The sequence below is a fragment of the Colobus angolensis genome, unplaced genomic scaffold, assembly GCF_000951035.1.
Source record: "Colobus angolensis palliatus isolate OR3802 unplaced genomic scaffold, Cang.pa_1.0 Scaffold160, whole genome shotgun sequence".
Taxonomy (NCBI): Eukaryota; Metazoa; Chordata; class Mammalia; order Primates; family Cercopithecidae; genus Colobus; species Colobus angolensis.
In genome coordinates this window covers 7,812,674-7,837,281 of record NW_012114711.1, presented here as the reverse complement: position 1 = coordinate 7,837,281, position 24,608 = coordinate 7,812,674, and the positions used below count along the sequence as shown (strand labels likewise).

The window sequence follows — 24,608 nt, the reverse complement described above, 5'->3', positions numbered from 1 at the left end:
CTTAGCACACAGCAAATACCCACTGGGCTCATTTAGTGCTTTTCATTTATTACTGTTGCTGTCATTGCTGAAAATAAGAAGAGGGTAAAAGAGTCAACCACAGACGATGAAAAGAGGAAGGAGCCAACCATGAAGAAAGGAGGGACAGTCAGGGGCAGGGCAGAAGGAGGCCTCTTTGCCAAAAGCCACAGAAGATAAATTGTTAAGGGTAGGTCCACAATGGAGAGAGGTCAAATGTAGAAAGTCACTGGATCTGATGATCAGGCAGTCATGGATGACTTCTTTTCACTAGATGACATTTGAAACAAAATCTCTCTGCAGTGGGAGCACAAGTCTAATTGAGCTATAATTCTGTATCTATAATAATTTGCTCCCTGAGTGTGGAGTAACCTGCATGACAGCCTAGGAATACTCATTCTGCACAAATACCAGAAAACAAGCATGCTTTAAATAATAGCTGTAATTAAAAGGAAGGTCTAGCTGCTGTAAAAATGAGGTTCTTGGAGAAGCTGCTGGTCTTCCTTCCCCCAATTTATTTGAGACCAGCTCTTGCCAAATACAACAATGCCACCCGGGGGCCTCACTACTCCTTTCTACACAAAGACAATATAGACCATTCGTAACTATTTTGGAGTTAACCATCTTGATTCTCCATTCTGCTTCTGTCTGCCTTTGGGACTATTTCACCTCTCATTTCCTCTTCTAGACAATAGGCGTAGGAGGAGAAGGGAGAAGATAATCAAATGAGTACATTATGAAATATATTTATACCCTTAAAAGTTGTATAAAGATTGGGAAAAAAGCACAAAAGAGCAAAAATCTGATTTATAGAACTTTATGCAATTTATAATTTTCAAATGCATACAGCAACATAAAGTAGGAAATGTCTGCTTCAAAGAAAAAAGATAGGCAGCCCAGGAGGTTTGGTCTTTGCTTATATTATAAAGGAGTCACTATTTGAAAAAGAAGAGCCTTTACAAAACTAAAAAGCACTTCTTTGGGCTCTGTAAATATTCATCCTTACACTTTATTTCATTTAAACTGTACTCCATAGTGGAATAAAGGCACTCCCTTTTATATAGAAAGGAAGAGCAAATTTTAATCAACTCAGAATAGTGTCCTAAATAATGAGGTTTTACTCTTTCAGAAATATACAGAAAATTGTGTTTTTATATAAGAGGTTAAACTTGGCTAATATGGGATTTGGTGTTTGTGATTTCAACCGCATTTAGAAAGCCAAGTAAAATGGTAATGTTCGTATGCTAGAAAAATCAGTTTGAAGCTGATGTTATGATGTCTTAAACAAATCCTGCCACACAAGAAATTGCATGCTCTTACCCCAAGGTGCTAATAAATCCATTTGTCGATCCCTCCGCGTACAGAGAACAAATGTCTCCAATATGCAGGAAGCTAGACATTTTGTCAGACATGTCTTTCTTGAAAATCCTAGACAAAGTAAAATATGCAACATTGTTAGAAGAAAGGAAATGCTCAGAGGGGGAAAAAAGTCACCAAGAGTTGGCTTAGCTCAATTTTCCAAAGCGCCTTACTTAAAAGCCAAATTTAAATAAGAGTTTGACAGGCAGGCAATTCAATGAGCCAAGTAAGGACATATGCAACAACATTTTTTCCCCGTATATTATTTAATTTCAGGATATTCCAACCACAGTAACATTTGTTTCTAACAAAACCATGCCTGAATCAGATTCTACAAGTTGAGGACCCTTGATAATAAAAACTGCAGTGAGTAGAAAGCCTACAGGGAACTCAGCCAAGAACCTTGCAGTGATTAGGGAGTTACTTGGAAAGTCTGACTTATGAAACATTAACATATTCAATTTGCCTCAGGGAATGTTAAGTCAGAAGGAAACACCTGGTACAAAAACTTGCTTCTGGCAAGGCCACAGTGCCTAGGCTAAGGTACCAAAGCAACAAAATGACATTAATAAAAGGAAACCTGGTAATAAATACCACAAATTTCCAGCAGCCTTTTAGGCCTTTTAAGAATTCCACAACTGTATGCACTTCACCCAAATGCTACTTAAATGTCTTTCCTTCTCATCCTTCACCAAGAAACACTTCCAGAGGATGAAAACCCTTTAGACAGAACCTGGCCCAGATCCTTCAGTATTTGGGTAAAAATAATAAGATTCCCTGCCCAGGAACACACAGCTATTTAGAGGCAGTCTTACAAAAAGCTCTTAAGTCTCAGGAAATCTCTACATAGCCCAGAAACCATTAAACACACAAACACATATAAATATCAACAAAAATATTGATGTGACTCCTAGAAACAGCTTTCATCAGGGCCATAAATATTGAGGAGTGGGAACCAATTGTAAAAAGCTAAATTGACATTTAAAAAATAAACTCAGTTATGTGGGAAGATTGGGTGCTGGTGTGGACTGCAGCTAATCACCCCGTGTTTCCTCAGGCACCTGGTGTGGAGATGCCCAGGGCAACCCAGGTTTTCCCAACACCCCTCCTCCAAACCCAGACCCCTTTACCCATCAATTTACTCAACTTCCCCTTCCAGAAGCCATTTACCCCACACAGTCACAAGAGTTGTAATGGTGTGGAACAGTATTATGTCTGCTTCAATTGCTTTCTGGGTGCCAAGTTTTCTTTCGGGAAGAATTATGCAGCAATGATCAGCATGACACTTCAGGAAGCAACCTCCTACCTTAGCAGCAATGTCAGCTATTGAAAGCAAACTCATGTTAAAGAACCTCAGTTCGCTGCTTGTGAGAAGCTGCAGGGAAAAGCTAATTTGTCATCCCCTTCCCTCCCCTCCAACAACCCAGACATTGCAGGGGAGATAAAGAGCATTTCATTAAACATGAACTTATTTACAGAGGGAGACAGCAACTGAGAACACAGAATAAACTCTCAAACGAAAGAGCCAGTATCTCTAGACCTTGAGGGAAGACACACAAATAATGTGCAGAACGACAGTTTGCCAAGTACCACTCTCTGGAATCATGTCAGTCACTGGTTAATTCTTCATAACTACATATTTTATACCTAAAGGCAAACCAATGTTTTAAACAGCATCCAGAAAGGTGGCACAAATGGAAAACTTCAAGGGAGATTAATATTCCCCTCTGTGCTTATATTGTAAAACTTTATCTTAAAGGGTCAGGAAGTCAGCATACTTCTAAGACCAATTATTAGAAGACAATTTGTTTGAATTTTGAGCCAGACCAAATTTGTGTCTGTACACCCTGGCCTCCCGAAAGGACACCAGGGAATTTCCAAATGCAGGAGAACAGGTATGTGCTCCGGCAAGAGGGCTAGGGCCTTGTCCAGTGTGACTAAGGCTCTCCTTTCAGGATCACCCTTCAGATAAGCATTCAGCCCCAGTAGAGACTAGGCCAGAAAATGCCTGCTGTCTTGTGAACTATCTCCACCACCTGGATACCTTGTGGAAAGATTCCAGGCCCTTAATGGGAAGAAGCAGACAATTCAGTGTCCTCGAGTGACAAAGCATGATGTATCCCATGTTGCTTGCAGCTGATCATTGCAATAGATGTCTGGACATTGCATTCCTACAGCACAGTTCTGCATTATTTTCTTTTCTGATAATAATAGCTGGCATTTATCAAGGATTTCTCATGCCCACCACAGTGCTGAGTGTTTTACAAATGTTCTCTTAGTGAATCCTCATGACCACAGCAGGAGGTAGGCACCTACCATTATTGCCATTTTGTTGTTGAAGACACTGAGGTGTAATACAGAGAGGTAAGATGCTCACGTCACATATAATTAGCAAGCAGGAGGACCAGGGTTGTTATAACCCAGGTCTATCTGACATTTTCTTTTTAGATGGAGTCTTGCTGTGTTGCCCAGGCTGGAGTGCAGTGGTGCGATCTCAGCTCACTGCAACCTCTACCTCCCAGGTTCAAGCGATTCTCCTGCCTCAGCCTCCTGAGTAGCTGGGATTACAGGCACCCACCACGAAGCCTAGCTAAATTTTTGTATTTTTTGTAGTGATGGGGTTTTGCCATGTTGGCCAGGTTGGTCTTGAACTCCTGGCTTCAAGTGATCTGCCCACCTCAGCCTCCCAAAGTGCTGGGATGACAGCCATGAGCCACCGCACCCGACCTAGGTCTATCTGACTCTTCAGTGGAGGTGTTTATCAACAGTGATCCTGGGAACACAGGTTAAAATGTTAAATGTTCTTATACTCCAGATGATTACAGAGAACCAAGTTTCTTCTTATGCACAATTCTGTTTTCTAATTTTTCTACCATGGCTCTGTAACACTTTCAGAAGTCAGAAAAAAAAAATAAGCATCTTCTAACCAAGATACTTATTAAGTGGCCAAGATAACTGAACAAGTAACCTTTAGCTACATTTTACATCTCCCCCTGAAATCACAGGCCAGTCCACCCACCACAGGTAATGATCCTCTGGGCAATCCACCAGGGGTACTGATTAAAAACAACCAAAAAGTAGGGGAGGACAGATCCTTCCCCAGGGGTCTCATGTGATAATTCCCCTCACAAAGGACTGGGCAGAAAGCTGGCTGGTCTAGCTAGAAACCTCTGGAGATCTCCTCTAGCCTCCCCTTAGTGAAGTGGAGGAAGGAGATGAGGGGAGGAGGATAGGTTTTAGTGCAATTATCAGCGATGTCCTGGAAGGAAAAACAAAGGTTGGGAAAGTCAACAGAATAGGCCTCTGTGGCCTGGGGGGGTGGAGGTGGAAAGTCAGCCCCAGAAGCGATGGGCCTAGGAGCAATCTTCTGGAAGACTTCCTGTTGTTCAGAGCTGGGTGGGAGAGCCCGCCTTTTTATCTGATCATGGACCATTTGTGCCTGTGAACTTCTAGCAGCTGCACTCAGGGCTCCTGTGTCACTCACACCATGACAAGGACCACCTCAGAGAAAACAGAGCTGGCGCCAACCTGCCATGGAGCTGCGGAACTTCAAACGCTTATGGACACCCGGGACTCTGCTGACAAGCCATGCCTGACATACACAAGGGCAGGCTTTCCTGCGCTCCACCCTGGCTCTCTGTCCCTCAGTTCTTCTTCTTATTCTTATTATTATTTAGCTTATTATTAGGAGCCCATAGCCACCTCTCTGCTTTCATTTCCTCCTCTGTTAAATGGGGATAATACTCACTTCAAGAGGCTGTGGTGAGGAATGGACGAAATAATGCTTGACAAGCACCCGGTACAGTGGCTGACATACTTGAAATTGCTCTATGCTCATTATTTTTATTTTTCTTCCATGAAAGACAAAGTGGAATTCTGAAACATTCCAGGGCATCAAAATTTAAACTCAGTAAAGAATCCCCTGTTTAAAAAGCCATATGTGTATCATAACAAATGAACTCCTATATGAACCATGATGACAGATTTTACTTCAGGGAAGATAATTTATTCTTCCTAATTCTCCTGATGAAAAAAGGTGAACAATAGTGAATTACACTCAACTCCCAGCCACAGAGCATTCTAGCCTTTCAAAAAACACAGAATCATGGAATAAAAGTTGGAAGGAACCCTGTAAAGCATGTAATTCCACCTCCTGCCCAATCATGGAATCTCCCCATCATGCTGCCTATGGATGGTCTCACTGGGCAATAGAGCCTACTCTATGTTCAAACAGCCTTGTTCAAATGATTACTCCTAAACTAGGCACAGTGGCTCATGCCTGTCATCACATTTTAAACAGCCAAGGCAGGAGGATGGCTTGAAGCAAGGAGTTTGAGACCAGCCAGACCCCATCTCTACAAAAAATAAAAATAAAAATACATTAGCAGGGCATGGTGGCACACATCTGTAATCCCAACTGCTTGGGAGGATCACTCGGGCCCAGGAGCCCCAGGCTGCAGTGAGCTGTGATCGTACCACTGCACTCCAGCCTGGGCAACAGAACAAGACCCTGCCTGTGAAAACAATAAAACAATTACTCCTGTCCCCTCCCTTAGCCCCACAAAGGACAGCTGCCTGCCAGAACTTTTGCTATTCATCTGTCCTCTGACGCATCTAAGACCTCTGCATATGTGAATGCTATCTAGATTTTTTCTCCTTAAGGCTTTGCTTCTTTTCACAAAGCACCACCATCCTCCCCGCAATTCCTGATGCAGCATGACGTGAAGAGCACCTCTCAGCCCATAGCAGGCAGGAACTGAGGCTCCAGAGTCAAAGTGCCCAGGTTCAAACCCCAGCTCTGCCACTTACTCACTGAACTTCAGGCAAGTTCCAGAACTTCCCTAAGCCTCGCTTTTCCCAGCTGTAAAATGGGGAAAATAAGAGCACCTACCTCAGCAAGCTGACATGAGGTTCAGCAAGATGGTGTTTACAAAACACTCAGCAAAGCATCGGGCATGAAGTAGGTGTGCCATCAATATATGCTATTCCTATTAGACCGCCACCGCCACCCGCCACCATTCTGATGGGTGGAAGCACCTGTTAAACCAGGGTTCTTCCAAGGTGGCTTTGGCCAAGGCAAAGAAAGGTAGATCACTGCCTCTGGGAGATACTCTTGCAGAGGGGCTGTGGCAGCTTTGTTGAGCCTCACACCACCCTCTGGCTGAGTTTCCCTTTGCCCTGTATTGAAACTGCTCCCAGAGCTGTGCATAAAAAAGGGGGGGGGGGCAGGGAGGATTTGATTCTATTCCCAAGAAAGGTGCAAATAAAGAAAAAAACAAATGCAGAGAGATCTCTTTGGGGAAGAGAAGCCAGAGCTGCTCTTCAGAATCTGTATTGCTCTCTGCCTTCTCTAGACCTTTCCTGGTCTTCTCGTCCACTCTGCTGGCTCCAGTCACTGTTACATGACGAGGATTCCCAAGTCTGTCTTTCATGACCCACAGCTACTAGAGTTTTGCTCCTGGTGGCTCACAGCATCTCAATGTACCAAAAACAATTTACCTGCCTGCCCAATCTGTTCCTCCTTCATAGCCATTTCTCAGTGACCACCAGCAAAGCCTGGTGGCTCCTCCAGTCTTCCCTCTCTCATGTTCCCTGCCACAGGGCCTTTGCCTGTGTTGTTTTCTCAAGCCCACAACACTCTCATCCCTACCCCACCCCTTGCTCTAATTATAGCCAAGTCACCCTCCAGCTCTAAATTCAACTACCATTCCCACCAGAAAATCTTCCCCATCCCCTCAGATGAAGTTAAATTCTACTCTTATAAACTCTGCACCATGGATCTCTCCTTCCTAGCCTTCATCTCAGTTACAAGTTCCCATTTATTTGTGCAGTTCCTGTCTGACACCCTACAAGGCACAAGTTGTATTCTAGAGGTCTGTGTGTGATGTGTTTTATATACAACTGTATTCCAAACACCAATGCCTAGCACATAGTAGGTATTCAGTAAATATCTGTTGAATAAATGAATGAAAAAGTCTAATCCAGCATCAATTTTTGCTGACTTTAAGCTTTACTGTCTCTCTTGAATCTTCTAGCTCCTCTGCCCCTGCTAACCTGAGTCTCAGCCAGTATCATTTCTCAACTGGACTCCCTAAGGCCTTCCTACTCATTTCTCTGAATCTGTCTTTCCTTCTCAATCTATTCTGCATACAACATCCAGCATGATATTTTAGAAACATAAATCAGACCATATCATTTCCCCGCCTAAAACCTTCCAACATCTCTTTGGAGCTCTTCATGATCTAGCCCTGCCTACCTTTCCCCCTGCTCTCCATACGCCAGACATAATGATTTTTTTCCAGGCCCCCCATCATGCTCTGTTCCCCGGGCCTTTGCACATGCTGTCTCTGCAGCCTGAGGTATCTCCCTCCCTCCCCCACCACCACTTGTGGCTAACTGCCACTCACCTTCACAGTGCCAGTTTGATGTCTCCACCTCTGGGAAACCCTCTCTGACCTCCCAAATCTGGGTTATATGTTTCCAATATACTCTTCTATATAGCAAGCTGGGTCTACTACCACTGTCCTAACATTGCTTATTCACTTGTTTGTCTTCTCCACTAGACTGCAAACTCATGAGGGCAAGAACCTTAGTTGTCTTCTTCCCTGTTGCATCCTAGTACCTGGTAGTACCTGGGATACAGCAAGCAGTCATACATGGGTTCAGTGTCATTTTAGTGCCATCTTATCTGCTGCCTAGAAGAGTTTATACTGGTTTTGTTTTAGAGTCATGGTGTCAGTCTGTCACCTAGGCTGGAATGTAGTGGTGCAATCATAGCTCACTGTAGCCTTGACCTCCCAGGCTCAGGTGATCCTCCCACCTCAGCCTCCTGAGCAGCTAGGACTACCGGTGCATACCACCACGTCTGGCTAAGTTTTTCATTCTTATTTTTGTAGAGACAAGGTCTCACTGTGGTGCCCAGGCTGGTCTTGAAGTCTGGCCTCAAGTAATCCTCCTGCTTCCGCCTCTCAAAGTGCTGAAGTTACAGGCATGAGCCACCACACCTGGTTTGTTTTTTAGGTGACTGTTTTCCAAAACAAATTAAAGCCAAATTTACAGTGTTGGATCAAGAAGAACAGAGGCCTACCTGGCCCTTTTCAATAGATTTCTATGAGAAATTTGGAAGCAAGAAACAAAATATCTAACTTTTATCCCTGGAAAGATACTGTAACCTTTATCCCCATTGACCATCCCCTCCACATGTCCAAAATGGCTTGGAGTACTGACAAGAGTGTACACTTGGAAACAGACTCAGAACATGTGAGTCTGAATTCTAACCTCATAAATTACCAGCTGTGTGTCCTTAAGCAACTTCCATAACTTCTCTGAACCTCAGCTCTCTTATCTGTAAAAAAGGGGGCAACCTTTCATATTTCTCAGGGTCATTGTAAGGAGTAAACCAAATAATTCACATAAAGTGGTCAACACAATACTTGGCCCTTTATGCTCATTTTCTGTATGTCTGAATGAGTCTGAAATGAAAACATTCGTTTTTGTTCCCTCATAGTCTTCATTCACCTCTGTCATATGATTCTTCTACTTGATGAATGTTGCTTATCTGGTCAATACGGTAGGAAATACATCTGGAGAAACAAGGATCCCAGAAATGTTTTAGTCCTCTGTAAGCCCACGAGGTGGCTGATACTTGGACAGCATCTCCAAAGTACTGTTGTTTTTCAGTACCCAAACTCACAATACCCAAGCTGGCCAGACCTCAACTCAACTCCCCCGCCTTCTAACATCAATCTAGGTCCCCTGCTGGCAGTGGGGGTGGTAGAAACCTCTTCAAAGGGATAGTAATTCAATATTTAGAACCTCTTCCACTTTGGTGTTAAAACAGGCCAAAGCACAGCCTCACTAAAAAAGAAATATGTTCATTTAATTTTAAGCAGCAGCTCAAGATAGGTTTGGAATTTTTTTTTTTTTTCTAAAAGCTTTTAGTGTGATAGAAAACTCACTCATTTGACTGTGGCAGAAAACTCATTTATTGAAATTTTTCCATCTATTATTTCTCCTGCACACACTTAACTAATTGCATTACATTCATTTAAAAAAAAAAAAAAAGAAAACTCGATTTTCGCCTACACAGAATTCCGAATTTAAAAGTTAACAACTCCCGAAACTGAGGCTAAAGTAGAATACTTCATTAACCAAGAAGTTACCTAAGGGATCACTTAATCCTCAAGGGTGGACAGGCTTGAGAGGAAATGAGAAACTAACTCTATACTAGTTAAGGGACACCAAAACCACAGACCTGCCAGTTTTTACCAAGACACAAAGGCAAGCCTCCTATGTTTAATTAAGATGAAGTCGCCTGGCTACTGGGGCGGAACAGTCTGACTTTCAGTAATAGGGAGGCAGGGCAGTCCCGCTGACAGTCTGACCTTAAATGAGACCCTTCTAAGCATGAGAATCAGGTACTTCAGATCCCCTGCCATGCCTGCACCCCCTCACCTCCTCCCCACAGTGCACCTTTAATTTCCTGATGACCAAGCTCCTCTCTATTTTACCACACAATTACCTTAACAGTGAAAATCTTAAATATCACTGACCCAAGACACATGCAAAATACTCCCCCAGAGACCTGAATTCGTAATCATTTAACCTCCTTAAACAGCGAAGCTGGCTAGCACAGAATATAGCTCATCTATTATTAAAAGCTTCTACCCTGGTTCCTTAAACACCAGTTATGACAGAACCTAAGAGCAATAGGCATCAATCTAATTTCTATTGTAGGACACAACTTCATCTGAGGCCAAAAGCTACAAAAAGAACCAAGTAAGGGTTGGAGACTAACAGTTATAAAGGAAGTTACACTTGAAGCTGCTATTCTCAGACACAGAGAGGAACCTATGCTTTATAATTTTTTAATGACCCATCCCACTGCAGAGCTTCTGGACTGCTTGGTATAATCTTGCTCCTAAGAAAAAGATGAACATAAGACAAGTACCACTAGCTTCCACATTCTTAGCTTTCCTTTGCATTTCAGAAGGAGCTTTAACTAGGAAGCAAAACAACTATTTTGCTTTGTTACAAAAACAACTGAAAAGTATCCCCGTGCATTTATTTCTGAACAGGAAGATCTGATACAATATCCAGACTTAGAGATGGTCAGTTGCACTCTGTCACTTAAGCCTTCAATTTCTCCCTCTCTCTAATGTTCCATGCCACAACCCCACATTTCAAATTACCTATGTACTCTAGGAGCTGGTGGCCCTCAATGGTGGCCCAAGGGTCTGGGAAACTTCAAGGTCAAAACTATTTTCACAATAACATCAAGGCATTATTTTCATTTTCACTCAGTCTCTCACACATGTACAGTGAAGTTTTCCAGAGGCTGCAAGGCACATGATGTAACAACAGACTGAAGACAGAAACAGATACAAGATCTGTGAATCCAACTATGTTCTATGAAGCCAGATCTCAAAGTGATTCGCAAAAAAAAAAAAAAAAAAGCTACTCTTCTCACAAAATTTTTGTTTGGGAAAATATTCTTATTGTTCATTAAAAATATGTCAATAGGTTAATGTGTAATGGGTTTTTAAAAATATTTTTTCAGTGTTCATTTTCTCAGTGTTAATTTCTAACATGGTAAATACAGACAGATGTAACTCACATCAATAGAAGTCCTTTAGGGTCCTGAATTGTTTTTAGGCATGTAAAGAGCTCCTGAGAGCCAGAAGTTTGAAAACTGTTGCCATAAACTTTTCTTTAAGAGTTGCCCTGGCATCGACTGTATGCTTAGGACTCTCACTGTATAAGTTTGGAAACTTTATATATTAACAGGACGAAAATGTAAAATATACAACTGAACAGCCAGGGCTCTAGAAAGTGAACTGCTCGATTTGAAACTTAAATCTTCCTTCTTATAGAACATATGTATTGATACCTACTATACGCCACCACTACACTAGGTACTGGGGATACAGATCAAAGCAAGACACGCAAGGTCCCTGCTCCCGCGATACCTATGTTCTAGTGAGGGCAGACAGGAAATAGATGAAACAAGCAAGACAAATCAGATAGTGACGAGCACATGCAAACAATTTTAAAACTGGGTGATATGATTAAGTGACAATGCAATTTTGGCTGGTCAGAAAAAACGAGATGAGACGTTTAAGCGAAGACCTGAAAGTCAAGATAGAGGCAGTCATGCAAAAAAAAAAAAAAAAAAAAATCAGGCGGAAGAGCATTTTAGGTAGAACAAACAGCTAGTACAAAGGCTTGAAAGCAGAAAAGAGCTTAGCAAATTCCAGAAACAGAAAGCCAGCCCAATGTCTGCAGCATTAATGGGGAAAGGAAGAAAGTACAGGTTAAAGGCAGGGTAGAGAAGACAGAGCCATCAGGACTTCACAAGCCAGGGTAAAAAGTTGGCCTTCTATTCTAAATGTAATGGGAAGTTTGTAACCTCGATCAAGTTACTTCCCTTATCTGGCCCTCAATTTATTCATCTGCAGAATGGGGATAATGAGCGCTTATCTCATAGTTATGATGACAATTAACTGTGAAAAAGAAAATAGAAAGGGGGACACAGGAAGCATTCCTATTCGCTGTCATAATTCTACTTTCTAATCTGTTCTATTTTCTATTCTCATAAACTTCTCTTTCTAAACTTCTTAGGCTTATAATCAGCAGAGGATCAGCTCTGCCAAAACAGCAAAGTTCAAATGACAAGTGAATATACAAAAGGGATACATGAGATGCACTGACCTGGACATGTCAATGCCAACTCCAACAGAATGTTTTCCCCACTATTCCTAATAAAACCAGAACCAGCAAAGCACAGCCAGGTGAGGAGTGAATGCCAGCATCTCACTCACACAGCACCCTTTGCGTCTATCTCCAGTCGCCAAGCTTTGCCACCTGGCCCCAAAGCACCTGCATTTGGACAGTCATTCTTCTGCTAAAAAATGTAGCCAACAAGAAATCCATCAGCCTTCCCCGTTCTTTCTTGGCATATCCACACTACCTCCACCTCCTAAAAGACAAAAGCCCCTTGCCAAAGTCCTTTGGCGCTGGTTTTCTTGCTGCTTGCTTTAAAAATAATAAAAATCAAAAAGCTTCCTCAAGGCCAGGCACAGTGACTCACACCTGTCACCCCAACACTTTGGGAGGCTGAGGTGGGTGGATCACTTGAGGTCAGGAGTTCGAGACCAGCCTGGCCAACATAGCGAAACCCCATCTTTACTAAATATACAAAAGTTAGCCAGGCATGGTGGCTTGTGCCTGTAGTCCCAGCTACTTGGGAGGCCAAGGCAGGAGAATTGCTTGAACCTGGGAGGTGGAGATTGCAGTGCGCTGAGATCATTCCACTACACTCCAGCCTGGGTGACAGAGGAAAACTCCTTCTCAAAAAAAAAGAAAAAAAAAAAAAGCTTCCTTTAAAGTTAGGTGCAAAGAGAGGGGCTTACACACAGGGCTTTTGCTCAAAACACCTGGCGAGCCAAAAGGCCTTAAGGCGGTTGGCCCCTCAGAACCGTAGATAAGGATGAAGACAAAAAGGTACCGTTTCACTTTTTAGGTCAAGCAGTACCCAGCAGGGCAGGTTAACGATGGGCCAAGCCCAGCAAACCATGAGGTCTTTCACAGGAAAAAAAGGAGTATGCCCAGGAAAAGGAAGAGCTGCTGGCATTTGATCAATCTCCTGGCAAGAGGCCAAGGAAACTCCCTCCAGAGTGAGCACAAGTCTCCCTGCGATGTCCTCACCCAGGTACATATATGGTAATATGGCTGTAAATACGGGGTAGAGAAAACCTAACACATTTACGGTTGACTTGTTCAAGAGGGAGAAAAAGGCTCCCTTTACAACCGTCTCTGCTTCTGTTCCTGGGCACTCTCAGGGTTAATTTTGGACTTCCTTTGAGCAAAGATGCTTGGCGATATCATCTTTATTGTGAAATGAGGATGAACAGCACATTTTTGACTTGGACACAATGCCACCCTCCTCCCCACACATTTTCACACAGCTCCCCCTCCTTGCCTTCTTGTCCCACTAGCTGCTAATCAGATCGTCCTCAGAAATGCAGCGTGTTCCCATCATCAGATAATTTATTCTCTTGCAAAAAGCAATTCTCTGGGAGCATAGAAAATCGTATTCTGCTTTCGTTTTCAGGCAGTCCCAAAGGAAGTCACCAACTCAGAAGTTTCAACTTTAAGCAAGGCCCTTCATGACATCCCAGAAATAGCAGCTGTAAATCTGAAGTTTGGAGGAATGATTCTCTAGTATAATACAACGTTGCTCATTCTCCATTCCCCCTGCCACACACACATACACACACAAAAATTAACCTACTCGCTTTTTCAGACATGTCTGCTAAATAACCTTTTCCCCAACCAGGTATAGTATCTACAGTTATTTCTCAAAAAAGATGCCCGCTCTGACATTCGGTCTCATGGCTTCTACTCTTTAAGGCCAAAGTAAGAGAAGCCAACCAAAAGCTCAACATTTCCAAGGCAGAGAGCTGCAGATTTGGTGAGTGGAGAGCATTTAGCTAAAACTCCTTATTTTATGGGTAGAAAAAACAAACCTGAGGCCCAGTGATTTCTTGGAGGTCACACACCCGACGAGTGGCCAAAGCTAGACCACAGGGCTCCAGATACCAAGGCCAGTGTCTTTTTGGTTTTTTGGTTTTTGGGAGGGGGCGGGGGGGGGTCTTATTTTGTTAAAAAGTTGAAGTCAGTCCCAGCCTGAAAAGACACCCCTCTGCCCACACAGCCCAAACCTCAAAAAAACAGCAAATCAAGTTGGGTCAGTATCCTCAGAGAGGGATAAAAGTCTCACCAAGCCTGAAAAATTCACTCAGGGACAGGGTTTCTCAACCTGTTCACTACTGACATTCTGGGGCAGAGAGTTCTCCGTTTTGTGTGTGTGTGTGTGTGTGTGTGTGTGTGTGTGTTGGGGTGGGGGGGCTGTCCGGTGCACTGTGGAGCAGCATCCCTGGCCTCTGTTCACAAAATGCCAGTAGCACCCCACCCCTGCCTGCCAGACAGAACCACCAAAAATGTCTCCAGATGATACCAAATGTCCCCTGGAGGGCAAAATCACCCTCCCTGTCCCCACTGAGAACCACTGCTCTAGGACATAGATAGGTTTTGCTTTGTTTTTTATCTGTAAGGCCTTCTGCAAACATTTGTTTTTAGACAACTCGGCAGCAATGACCCGAAGCAGGTATTTTTATTTTTACACCTATTCTACAGAAGAGGAAACAGATGCACAGATGTTCCATGTTTTGCCCCTTACCCAAGAAGCAGTCAACACTCGGTACTGCGGAGTCCCTATCCTGTGGCTCACCAGGGCAACACCATTATGACCTGAGAGCAGCTTGGTTTCACTACCTGATTTTTCCGCTACCTTTTATGAATACTCAACAGTTTCCCAAGACGAATGTCCTCTAGAGTTGTACTAAACAACACCTCAAAAGCTATCAAAAGGAAATGCTTAATATATCGCTTCACAGTCCTCACATCACCCTCTGCAATAAAGGGCTTTTCTTTTTTTTTTTTTTTTATTGAGATGGAGTCTCACTCTGCCACCCAGGCTGGAGTGCAGTGGTGCCATCTCAGCTCACTGCAACCTCTACCTCCCGAGTTCAAGCAGTTCTCCTGCCTCAGCTGCCCAAGTAGCTGGGACAACAGGTGTCCGCCATCATGCCCAGCTAATTTTTTTTGTATTTTTAGTAGAGATGGAGTTTCACCATGTTGGCCAGGCTGGTCTCAAACTCCTGACCTGAGGTCATTCACCCACCTTGGCATCCCAAAGTGCTAGGATTACAGGCGTGAGCCATGATGCCTGGCTGTAAGGCTTTTCAAAGAAAGATGCCAGTTTAAGAAATATTTAATCAGGAGAGGGGTACAGGGGCCAGGCGCAGTGGATCCCAGGATTTTGGGAGGCCAAGGTGGGCAGGTCACGAGGTCAAGAGATCAAGACCATCCTGGCCAACATGGTGAAATCCCATCTCTACTAAAAATACAAAAATTAGCTGGGCATGGTAGCACATGCCTGTAGTCCCAGCTACTCAGGAGGCTGAGGCGGGAGAATCGCTTGAACCCGGCAGGCGGAGGTTGCAGTGAGCCGAGATCATGCCACTGCACTCTAGCCTGGTGACAGAGCGAGACTTCTTCTCAAAGAAAAAAAAAAAAAAAGGAGAGGGATACAAAAAATTAGTTTTTCCAAGCAGCCTTCAAAGGGAGAAAAAAAACATATATACAAATTACTTAATTGTGTAAGCACTTCCTGTGTGCCAGGTATTCTTATGAGTTAAAAAAACAAAAGGCCCATAAGGAAAATAGGTTTCAGGGCCCTGGAGTTTCGAATGACAGATTTTCAAGTATCAGAAAAAGCTTCCCAGAGGACGAAGCATTTGGGCTGGGCCCTAAGGAATAGAAGGATTTGGCGAGGTGGACAGAGGCAGGTGGGGAGGGACACATAAGGCAGAACATACACACACACAACAAGGCAAACAAATGAACGTCCATCGTCTGGGTGTCCTATCAGCTTTTTCTGTTCAGAAATATGTGCCTGGGATGCTTTTAAGCTGTTCTTCCAAAAGAAAATCATTTCCCAGATAAAGCTCCTTCTGAAATGAAAATGAACAGCAAGAAACTTGGAGGCTAGTGATATTCTTCTTATGTTCACCTTCTTCTGATGAGCTGCATTATATCAAGCAGTCCAGAAGTGATGCTGATGGGAGAGGTCAGAAAGTATGATGAAACATAAATTCCTCAGTGTCCCATGACAGCAGGTGAACAGCAGTTACTGCACAACTCTAAGTAGGGGTACATGTACCTTCTGGTCTCTTTCTGTCTTCATCTGAAGAGCAATAAAAGCATCCCCCAAACATAAGCATGAAAGTTTCCATGTTTGTCGGAGAGGGAATCGTGCGAGAGCTACTTACTCTCACCTCAGGTTGGTGATTAGCCTACCTTTCCAATTCACTGAAAATAAGGCTGCAGGGGAAAAGTACAAAGGTCAGCTTCAGCTTCAACAAGTGAGAGCTGGCCATGAAAAAGCAAAGGAACCACTAAATGACAAGGACTGAAAAAGCACAGGGATAGGCATCCTCCAATGCAGATTTCCTCGTATTTTCACGTGTGTGTGAATCACTCGAGGATCTTGCAAAAATGTAGGTTCTCATTCATTGAATGTGGGGTAGGGTCTGAGAGCCTGCAATTGCTAGCAAGTTCCCAGTTAATGTCAGTAACGCTAGTCTGGGGACCACATTTGGAGTGGCAAAGATGTAGTACAGTGTTTCTCTAACTTTTGACTGCAGCTCAGAGTAAGGAAAATATTGAGCTTACAAACCAATGTTCATTGTATATGTGAGACAAAGAATTTTGTTGCGACGTACATAGTTCTTCTCAAGTATCCATGCAATACACTTCCATGTTTTCTATTCTAGGTTATGTCATTAAAAAAAAAGTTTGGCCGGGCCTGGTGACTCACACCTCCAGTCCTAGTACTTTGGGAGGCCAAGGCAAGAGGATCGTTTGAGCCCAGAAGTTCAAGGCCAACCTGGGCAATATAGGGAGACCCAATCTCTACCAAAAAAAAAAAAAAAAAAATTTAATTAGCCAGGAGTGGTGGGGCACACTGGTGGTCCCAATTACTCAGGAGGCCAAGGTGAGAGGATTGCTTGTGCCTGGGAGGTTGAGGCTGCAGTGAGCCAGGATCATGCCGCTGTACTCTAGCCTTGGCAACAGAGTAAGACCCTGTCTCTAAAACTAAAAATAAAAAGTTCATCAAGGCCCACTAAATTAATTTAACAACCTCTTCGTGGGTTGTCACAGAGTTTGAAAAACACGTATACAGAACAAGAGTAACAATCCTGCTCCTCTGGGGAAAACAACGATGTCTTAGCCTCAGGACACTAAGGCTAAATCCAAAACCAATTTTTTAAAAAAGCTTAGATTATGTTCAGAATTCTTTGCAAAAAGGCAAGGATAGGTCAATAGCATTTTGGAAATGCTTTCATCTAGGAAATTCAAGTTTTAAGTTTTCTTCATTTTAATTTGTTTTCTCATCTGTAAGATAAGGATGATCTTGGCCCTAAGTAGAGATCTCCAAATACCATTTTGGCCAGGCGTGATGTCTCGTGCCTGTAATCCCAACACTTTGGGAGCTAAAGTGGGAAGACTGCCTGAGTCTAGGTGTTTGAGAGCAGCCTGGACAACATGGCAAGACCCCATCTCTACAAAAAACACAAAAGATTAGCCGGTGTGGTGGTGAATGCCTGTAGTCCCAGCTACTCAGGAGGCTGAGGTGGGAGGATAGCTTGAGCCCAAGAGGCAGAAGTTTCAGTGAGCTGAAATCGTGCCACTGCACTCCAGCCTGGGCAGCAGAGTAAGACCCTGTCTTGAAAAAACAAAATAAAAAAAATTTCCCTCTTAAAAGAGCAAAGGCTCCTTGAAGAAAAGGCTGATTCTTGGTCTGGGACAAGAAATAGAGAAGATGAGCCTAGAACATCTTGTTATATAGAAATCAAAAAAGCTAGCAAAGACTACAAGGGCTGTGTCAAAATCTCAGGAACTTTACCAGCCCATTTCTCACTGACTAAAGAACTAATGGATTCGGGTAGTGAGCATCAAGGGGTGCTAATATAACAAGAGTAGACATCCAACATCTCACACCCACCTAAGCAAAGTTTACAGAGTAGACTTACTGGAGTCCCAGCTACTGGGAAGGCTAGGGCAGGAAGATTGCTTGAGACCAGGAGTCCAAGGCCAGCCTAGGCAACGTAGTGAGACTCCTTCTCAATTTAAAAAAGAAAAGAATCCAACTTTGACCAAGCCTCTACATCTAACTACCAAATTATAGTAGACCAAGGGGATAGAGAAACATGTTAAACCACATTGCACTGATGTAGTCAGCAAAGTCTAAACTGTGGAGATGTGTATCACCCAGTTTCTTCAATAACAGCAACAAAAAAATGCATGGAAAAAAGATTTGTAGAAGAAATACAGAGATTAGTGGACATCAACCATTTGTAATGTATTTACCTTATTTGGATCCTAATTCACACTGTTAAATATGTTTATGTGTAAAATTATTATATGTATTTTTTACAAATATCTATGTACATATGTATATATATCAAGGAAGTATAAACATAGACTCAATAAAAATGAAAGACCATCAAAGGGATAGACACATTTAGAAAAGATGTTCGAGATGTATAAAAGGTAATTTACCAAATGAGTGGTACTATATAAGTCCCTTTTTATGAAATTTAAATATATACATACATTTTACACATGCATGCTTAGAGGAAAAGCCTGAAACCCTAATCTCAAATAGTTGGAATTGCTTTGTTTTGTTTCATTGCTCATCTTTATTTCCTAATGTTGCACTACAATGAATATGCTATCTTTTTCTCCTTAAAAAAATTTTTAAAATAGAGATGGGGTCTTGCTATGTTGCCCAGGCTGGAGTACAGTAGCTATCACAGATGCAATCATAGTGCACTACAGCCTCAAACCCCTGGGCTCAAGAAATTCTCCTGCCTCAGTCTCCTGAGTAGCTGAGTCCAGGGTGTGTGCTACATGAATATGTATATCTTACGTATTAAGTAATAAAATTTGAGGTTTGCTTTAAGTTTGCACATACACAGGGGTCCACTTCACTTATTAGGGAGAATCACTGATGTGAAGCTTCTAATTCCCCAAGGATGCTGGAGAGCAGAATATTAGTCCTCCTTGTAAATATCTCTTAAAATGACACTGGATACACCGCAGGGTGGCGGTAGGACATAGAAGGTTTGTGCTGAAACTCCATGATTATCACTGAGTTCTTAGAATTTGCTCTCCAAGTCAACTGTATGTTCACCTATTTGTCAAACTTTCCTTTTCTACTGAAATGAGTTACAATCCCAGGTAAGTCCTGTCATTAACCAGACAGTCCAGAAATCTGGGTTTTACCCCCTATCCAGTTCCCATCTGGTATGTGATCCTGCCAACCTTACCAGAGCCTCTTCAGAAAGGACAATATAGTTTTGTGATGTTGAAAACCACACTGAGAATTCTGTGAGAGTTTACAAGTTCTCAGATAAATCACTGTTGACCTGCAAAATCTGGTCCCTACAGGTCTGGACCTTGACGCCCTCTCCCTCCTGAACTCGGAGCACTCTCCCCTGGCCTTCTTCTCCTTCCTCCAACATGTCACACCCACTCCTATCTCAGGGCCTCTGTACTTGCTGCTCTGACATTTGAAATACACTTTTTCCCTGATATCTATAGGGCCAACTCGTTTGCCTCCTTCAGATCTGTGCTGAGATGTCATGTAGTAAAGATCTAATCCCCACCTGAGTACTCCTTTAATACCCCTCATCATGTTTTGTTGTTTTAAACTACCGTAAAATATACATAACATAAAATACACCACTTTGAAATATCATAACTCAGTGGCACTAAGTACGTTCACACTGTTGTGCGACATCACCACCATCCATTTCCAGAACTTTTTCATCTTTCCAAACTGAAATTCTATCCTCAATAAACACTAACTCCCCCTTCCTGTCTTCTCTCTCCCCTAGCAATCACCATTCTACTTTCTGTCTGCAGGGATCTGACTACTCTAGATGCCTCTGTAAGAAAAATCATAAAATTATGCATCCTTTTGTTTCTGGCTTATTTCATTTAGCGTGTTTTCAAGGTTCATTCACATTGTAGCATGTGTCAGAATTCCCTTTTTAAGGCTGAATAATATTCCATTGTATGTATATTTCACATTTTGTTTATTCATTCATCAATAGACTTGGGTTGTTTCTGCCTTTTGGCTACTGTGATAATGCTTCTACTGACACAGGTGTACAAATATCTACTCACGTCCTTACTTTCAATTTTTTAAAGTATATACCTTCAAGTGGAATTGTTGGGACATAAAGTAGTTTTATGTTTAATTTTTTTTTAGTAACTGCCATGCTGTTTTCCACAGCAGCTTCACCATTTTACATTCCCAGCAGCAATGCACAAGGGATCTAATTTCTCCACTGGTTATTTTCAGTTCCCCGCTTAACCAGTTTTCTTTTTCTCTGTAGCCTTTACTACCTCTAATACTGTAATACTTATTTATTTATATTGGCTGCCTCCCACTAAGTAGGATGTAAGCCTCTTGGGAACAGGATGATTTGTTCATTGCTATATCCTGAGCACCTGGAATACACCTTAGTACATAGCAGGTGCTCAAGGAATTTGTTGAATAAAGAATAAAACACTTGAATCACACACAACAACTTGAACAGGCCTTAGAGTCTGTTAAATAGATTTACCACACCATGTGCCTTAAACTACATCCAATTTAGAAATCTCAAAGTTCAGTGGTGTATTGGGCTTATCCTCATTAGCAATCATCTCAGAACCACAGACACCAAGACAACTGTAAGGAAGCACAGGAGTTATGTCATTCACATCACTGACTTTAAGCCTTAATTGCGTTCATCAATTGAGCTATGCACAAACTTAAAACAGCAAAAATGAAAAAAAAACTGCACACACTTCTGGTTGACAACCTGTAAATGCAATGTGTTTTGTTTTTAAAAATCAAACCAATAGTAAACAAGATAGACACTGGCCTTGCAGAGACTCCTTAATGAGATGTAGCCAAAGACAGCTTGACCTAGAAACCTAACTTCAGGCCTACTTTTATTTTGGCTGTTTTTTCTGTTGTTCATATTTGGTGCTCGTTTTATTTTGGTTTGTTTTCTAAGAGCTGCTTGTGAAGAAATCAGACAGAGTTTCCATGATATCTTTATAAATAAGTTGAAAAGCCATGTAATATTCCCCCACCTCTGGAAGTCAGTTGGTTGCACACCATTGGATTCAAGGTTTCTTTTTTATCTTTCTCTCTGCCCACTCTCCTTCCTCCCTGTAATACCAACACTCTGATCTTCCTCACTTGAAAATATTTTGAAGAAAAGACTGTGTTGATCTTTCTGTGGAGTTCATCTATCTCTTTTTTTTCTAAGCAACCATTCCACTTCTCATTCCTAAAGAAAAGACACCAATTCCCTCCAAAAGACAATCACTGTGTTTAAAGCGATACCATTGTCAACCCCAAATGACTTTCACGGGTCTCAATGCAAGAGCCAGAGTAATTCATTTAGAACATGAAGAACTTTCCCTGCCTGATAAGAACGATATCTTGAAAGGATTTTCTGTTCTGATTTGAATTATTCAAAGAGCAGATTGTACTTTCAATGTACATGTGCATATACACACACACACGAACTTGAAAGAAAAAATAGAGAACAAAAACATCTGCACAACTGGCTGCAAAGCAAACTGGAAGGTATATGAAAAGGTATCGACGTTTCACATTGCAGACTAACTGCAGTTTAAACTTTCGAATTATTCAGATGGAGAAATGCCTGATCCTTTTTACCTACTCAGATGCTTTGATGTAAATAATCAAGAGGTATTTCAGCCAGGAGGTGAGCCTAATGCTTAACTTACATAATGTTCCTTGTGGTTTTGTTTTGTTTCTTTTTACTCTTCCCATTCAGGTTTTCCAAAATGAACTCATTAGAACATCTAATACCTCCTCAAATATCTGCACTCTTTTATCCCTATGTTTGTGGCTATATCCTTTCCTTCTTATATCAATGTTAAGTACTATTTCGTCATTGGTGGCCTGTAAGCAAGTTATTTCATCAATAGCAGTAAGTTTACCACTTTTCCTTGCTTCCCTGTCACCACCAGCATCCCCAAATCAACTTAGGTCCATTTGTGGGATGCAGTACAGCCTCACCGCCTGAGGTTATACCTTGCTCCTACTTTGTACTAGCTACTGGACAAGTGATTTCACTCTCTGCACCTCAGTTTCTTCACCTGCATCTGTCGCACAGGGTTTCTGAGATACATGGCTGTGGACCCGGCTTACAAGTACTTAATGTGTCCATCTTATTATTTTTAGCAACCAGTTAGAAAACAGTCTGTGGACCAGTTTCTCCTTGTTGTACAGCTAATTCTGAAGAGGGGAACTGGACCTAATCTTTGGCTTTAGGAGCACCCACGCAGCCATGTGAGTCAATAAAAGAACTTCAAGAAGAAACTAGAGTTCTCACATCCAAATGCTTCTCACTCTGCCAGTACTCCTAAGGATCTTATCAACAGGAAACAAAAGCACTATACCACTATAATGAAGTGTCTGACTTTTATTTTCTCATTAGAAAAGCCCAAAGATTGTAGCCCAGGGAACAGCTAAATATTTAGAATGTTAAAAAAGTTACAAAGACCCAGCCACCCACCCCTACCCACCTCTGTTACCCTGTTATTTACCATGTTCCTGAGCATTTTGGGAGAAAAAACTTTTGATGGCCAAATCTGCAGCAATAGTGATGTACGTGCACCCGCTGAAACCTCCCACTCTTCAAATGCAGTCTGACCATTTTGGGGAAAAAATAGGAACTGTTGTGTTTACAGATAAATGCTGCTCTCAGCTCATATTCCACCACAGGCCCCAAAACAACAGGGATCTGCCAAATTCCTTGACTTTCAGGTGGCTTGAGTCAAGCCAAGTAGCTGGATGCTACTATCTTAAGCTCCAGTAAGTCACTTCCCTTTTTAAAGTTCTAATTCTTTCAACTTGCAGCAACCACTTTCATTTCTTGCAATCCAACCTACTCTGATTAAGCACACGTTCAAAATTAGAAAAGAGTGACTATTTCTTGAAGGAGAAAGGCAGTTAATATTGCTTACACATCTTGGCATATGAAATACACTGCGTCCTTCAGAATTTAAATAATCAGCACGCTTTTCAGACCGGCAATGGGCCGCCGTTTTATTGCTCCATTTAATGGCCTTTCCCCCCCTCTCTCATAAACCTTCAGGCTCCTTCAGTTCTGAACTACGTCCAAGAAACGGACAGTCCACTGGACCTCTGCTCCCAAAAGCCCTCACCAAAGGCAGAGGCAAATTTTGAAGACTGAGCCACGGAGTTTCTTTTTCTTTCTTACCCCCCACCTCATTGGCGATTTAGATAGAACTTAAAACAGGCTTAGGACAAACACTCATTATTGACTACAGCACTCAGGCTTCCACACTCACCTGACCCAGGTCAGGCACTCTGTTGCCAAAACAAGCCCAGCGAGGGTGCAAATCCTGCTCCTCTGTAGTCAGCTCCTAAATATTTAGAAAGAAAGAAGACTGAGTACCAGACCGCGGAAAATGAGTCTCTAACAGAAGTGCTCCAAATTACAAGTTTCCAACTTCTTTAGCCTCCTTCCCTGGGGAGACCCCTCCCCACCCCACCCTCTAAACTTGGCAGGCAGGTTGGTGGGATCTCTTGGGCGACGATTACAGGTAACTACTCTTATTTCCAGGATGTAACTGACAAGTGAGACTAGGCACGCACAAACTTCGAACGTGCGGGAGGCTGGAACTAAGGGAAGTGTTTGGCAGATCCCAAAGCACTTGTTTCCCGGTGAGGAGGCCAAGTATCCGAAGCCCGCATCTTCACTGGACATGAGCTTTGTCCACACTTCATCCCTCACCGCTTCCCCGGTTTTCTTCCGTTTTTAAAAACCCTCCCCACGGGGGCCCCCCACACATGCATTATTCTCCCCACCATGGAGCGCAAGAGAGTGCTACATTTTTAGATTTCCTTGAGCAGGCTCATATATGACACCCCCACAACCTCTCTCCGAAAAAAAAAAAAAAAAAAAACTATTTCCTGCAGCTGCAGCAACAGTTTCCAACTTGGGGGAATGCCACACCAGTCTAGAACAGGGAGCCCCCAAAGCCACACACTAGAGTCGAGGATATTTGTTTTTTAAGCCTCAAATGAGCTCCCCCCAAAACACTGCCCGCAGTAAAGGAACCCCCAAATGCATGCCAAGTGCATGCACATGCATCGATATCTCCCCGAGACCGGGGCAAAAACTTCTGCGCCGGGGGAGCCAGTGCCAACTCTCCGCGCCCTCTGCCCGGCCCCAGCCGCTACCTTGGTGCCCGGGGAGCCACGCCGGTTTGGGGGAGCAGGGCGAGGAGAGGGGTTAGCAGCCGCTGGGTAATCCCATGTCCGCGAAGAGGGAGCTCGTTCCGTTAGGATGGAAGCGGAACACCCACACCTCCTCTCGGCGTGCGCTTTCTCTCTCTCCACCCCCTGCCTCCTCCTCCACCACCACCTCCTCCTCCTCCTCCTCTCCTCCCACCCCAGCGAGCTTGAGGAAACGCTTCAGCAGCACATCCACATGGTTACTGCAATTTGAAGCGGCTCCGGGCGGCTTATATAGGCCGGG

The 24,608-nt window shown here is 42.9% G+C and overlaps 1 protein-coding gene across 1 annotated transcript in view; it reads right to left on the bottom strand.

Annotated features, from left to right (window-relative positions):
* Positions 1-24,571, bottom strand: part of ITPR1 (inositol 1,4,5-trisphosphate receptor, type 1) — a 355,819-nt gene extending 331,248 nt beyond the window's left edge. The window contains exons 1-3 of the mRNA XM_011937251.1: positions 24,311-24,571; positions 23,416-23,490; positions 1,339-1,446 (exon numbers count right to left, since the gene is read on the bottom strand). Of these exons, the coding sequence (XP_011792641.1) occupies positions 1,339-1,430 (92 nt within the window). The 5' untranslated portion in view covers positions 1,431-1,446; positions 23,416-23,490; positions 24,311-24,571. The remainder of the gene's footprint in view (positions 1-1,338; positions 1,447-23,415; positions 23,491-24,310) is intronic.
* Positions 24,572-24,608: the final 37 nt, after the last annotated feature.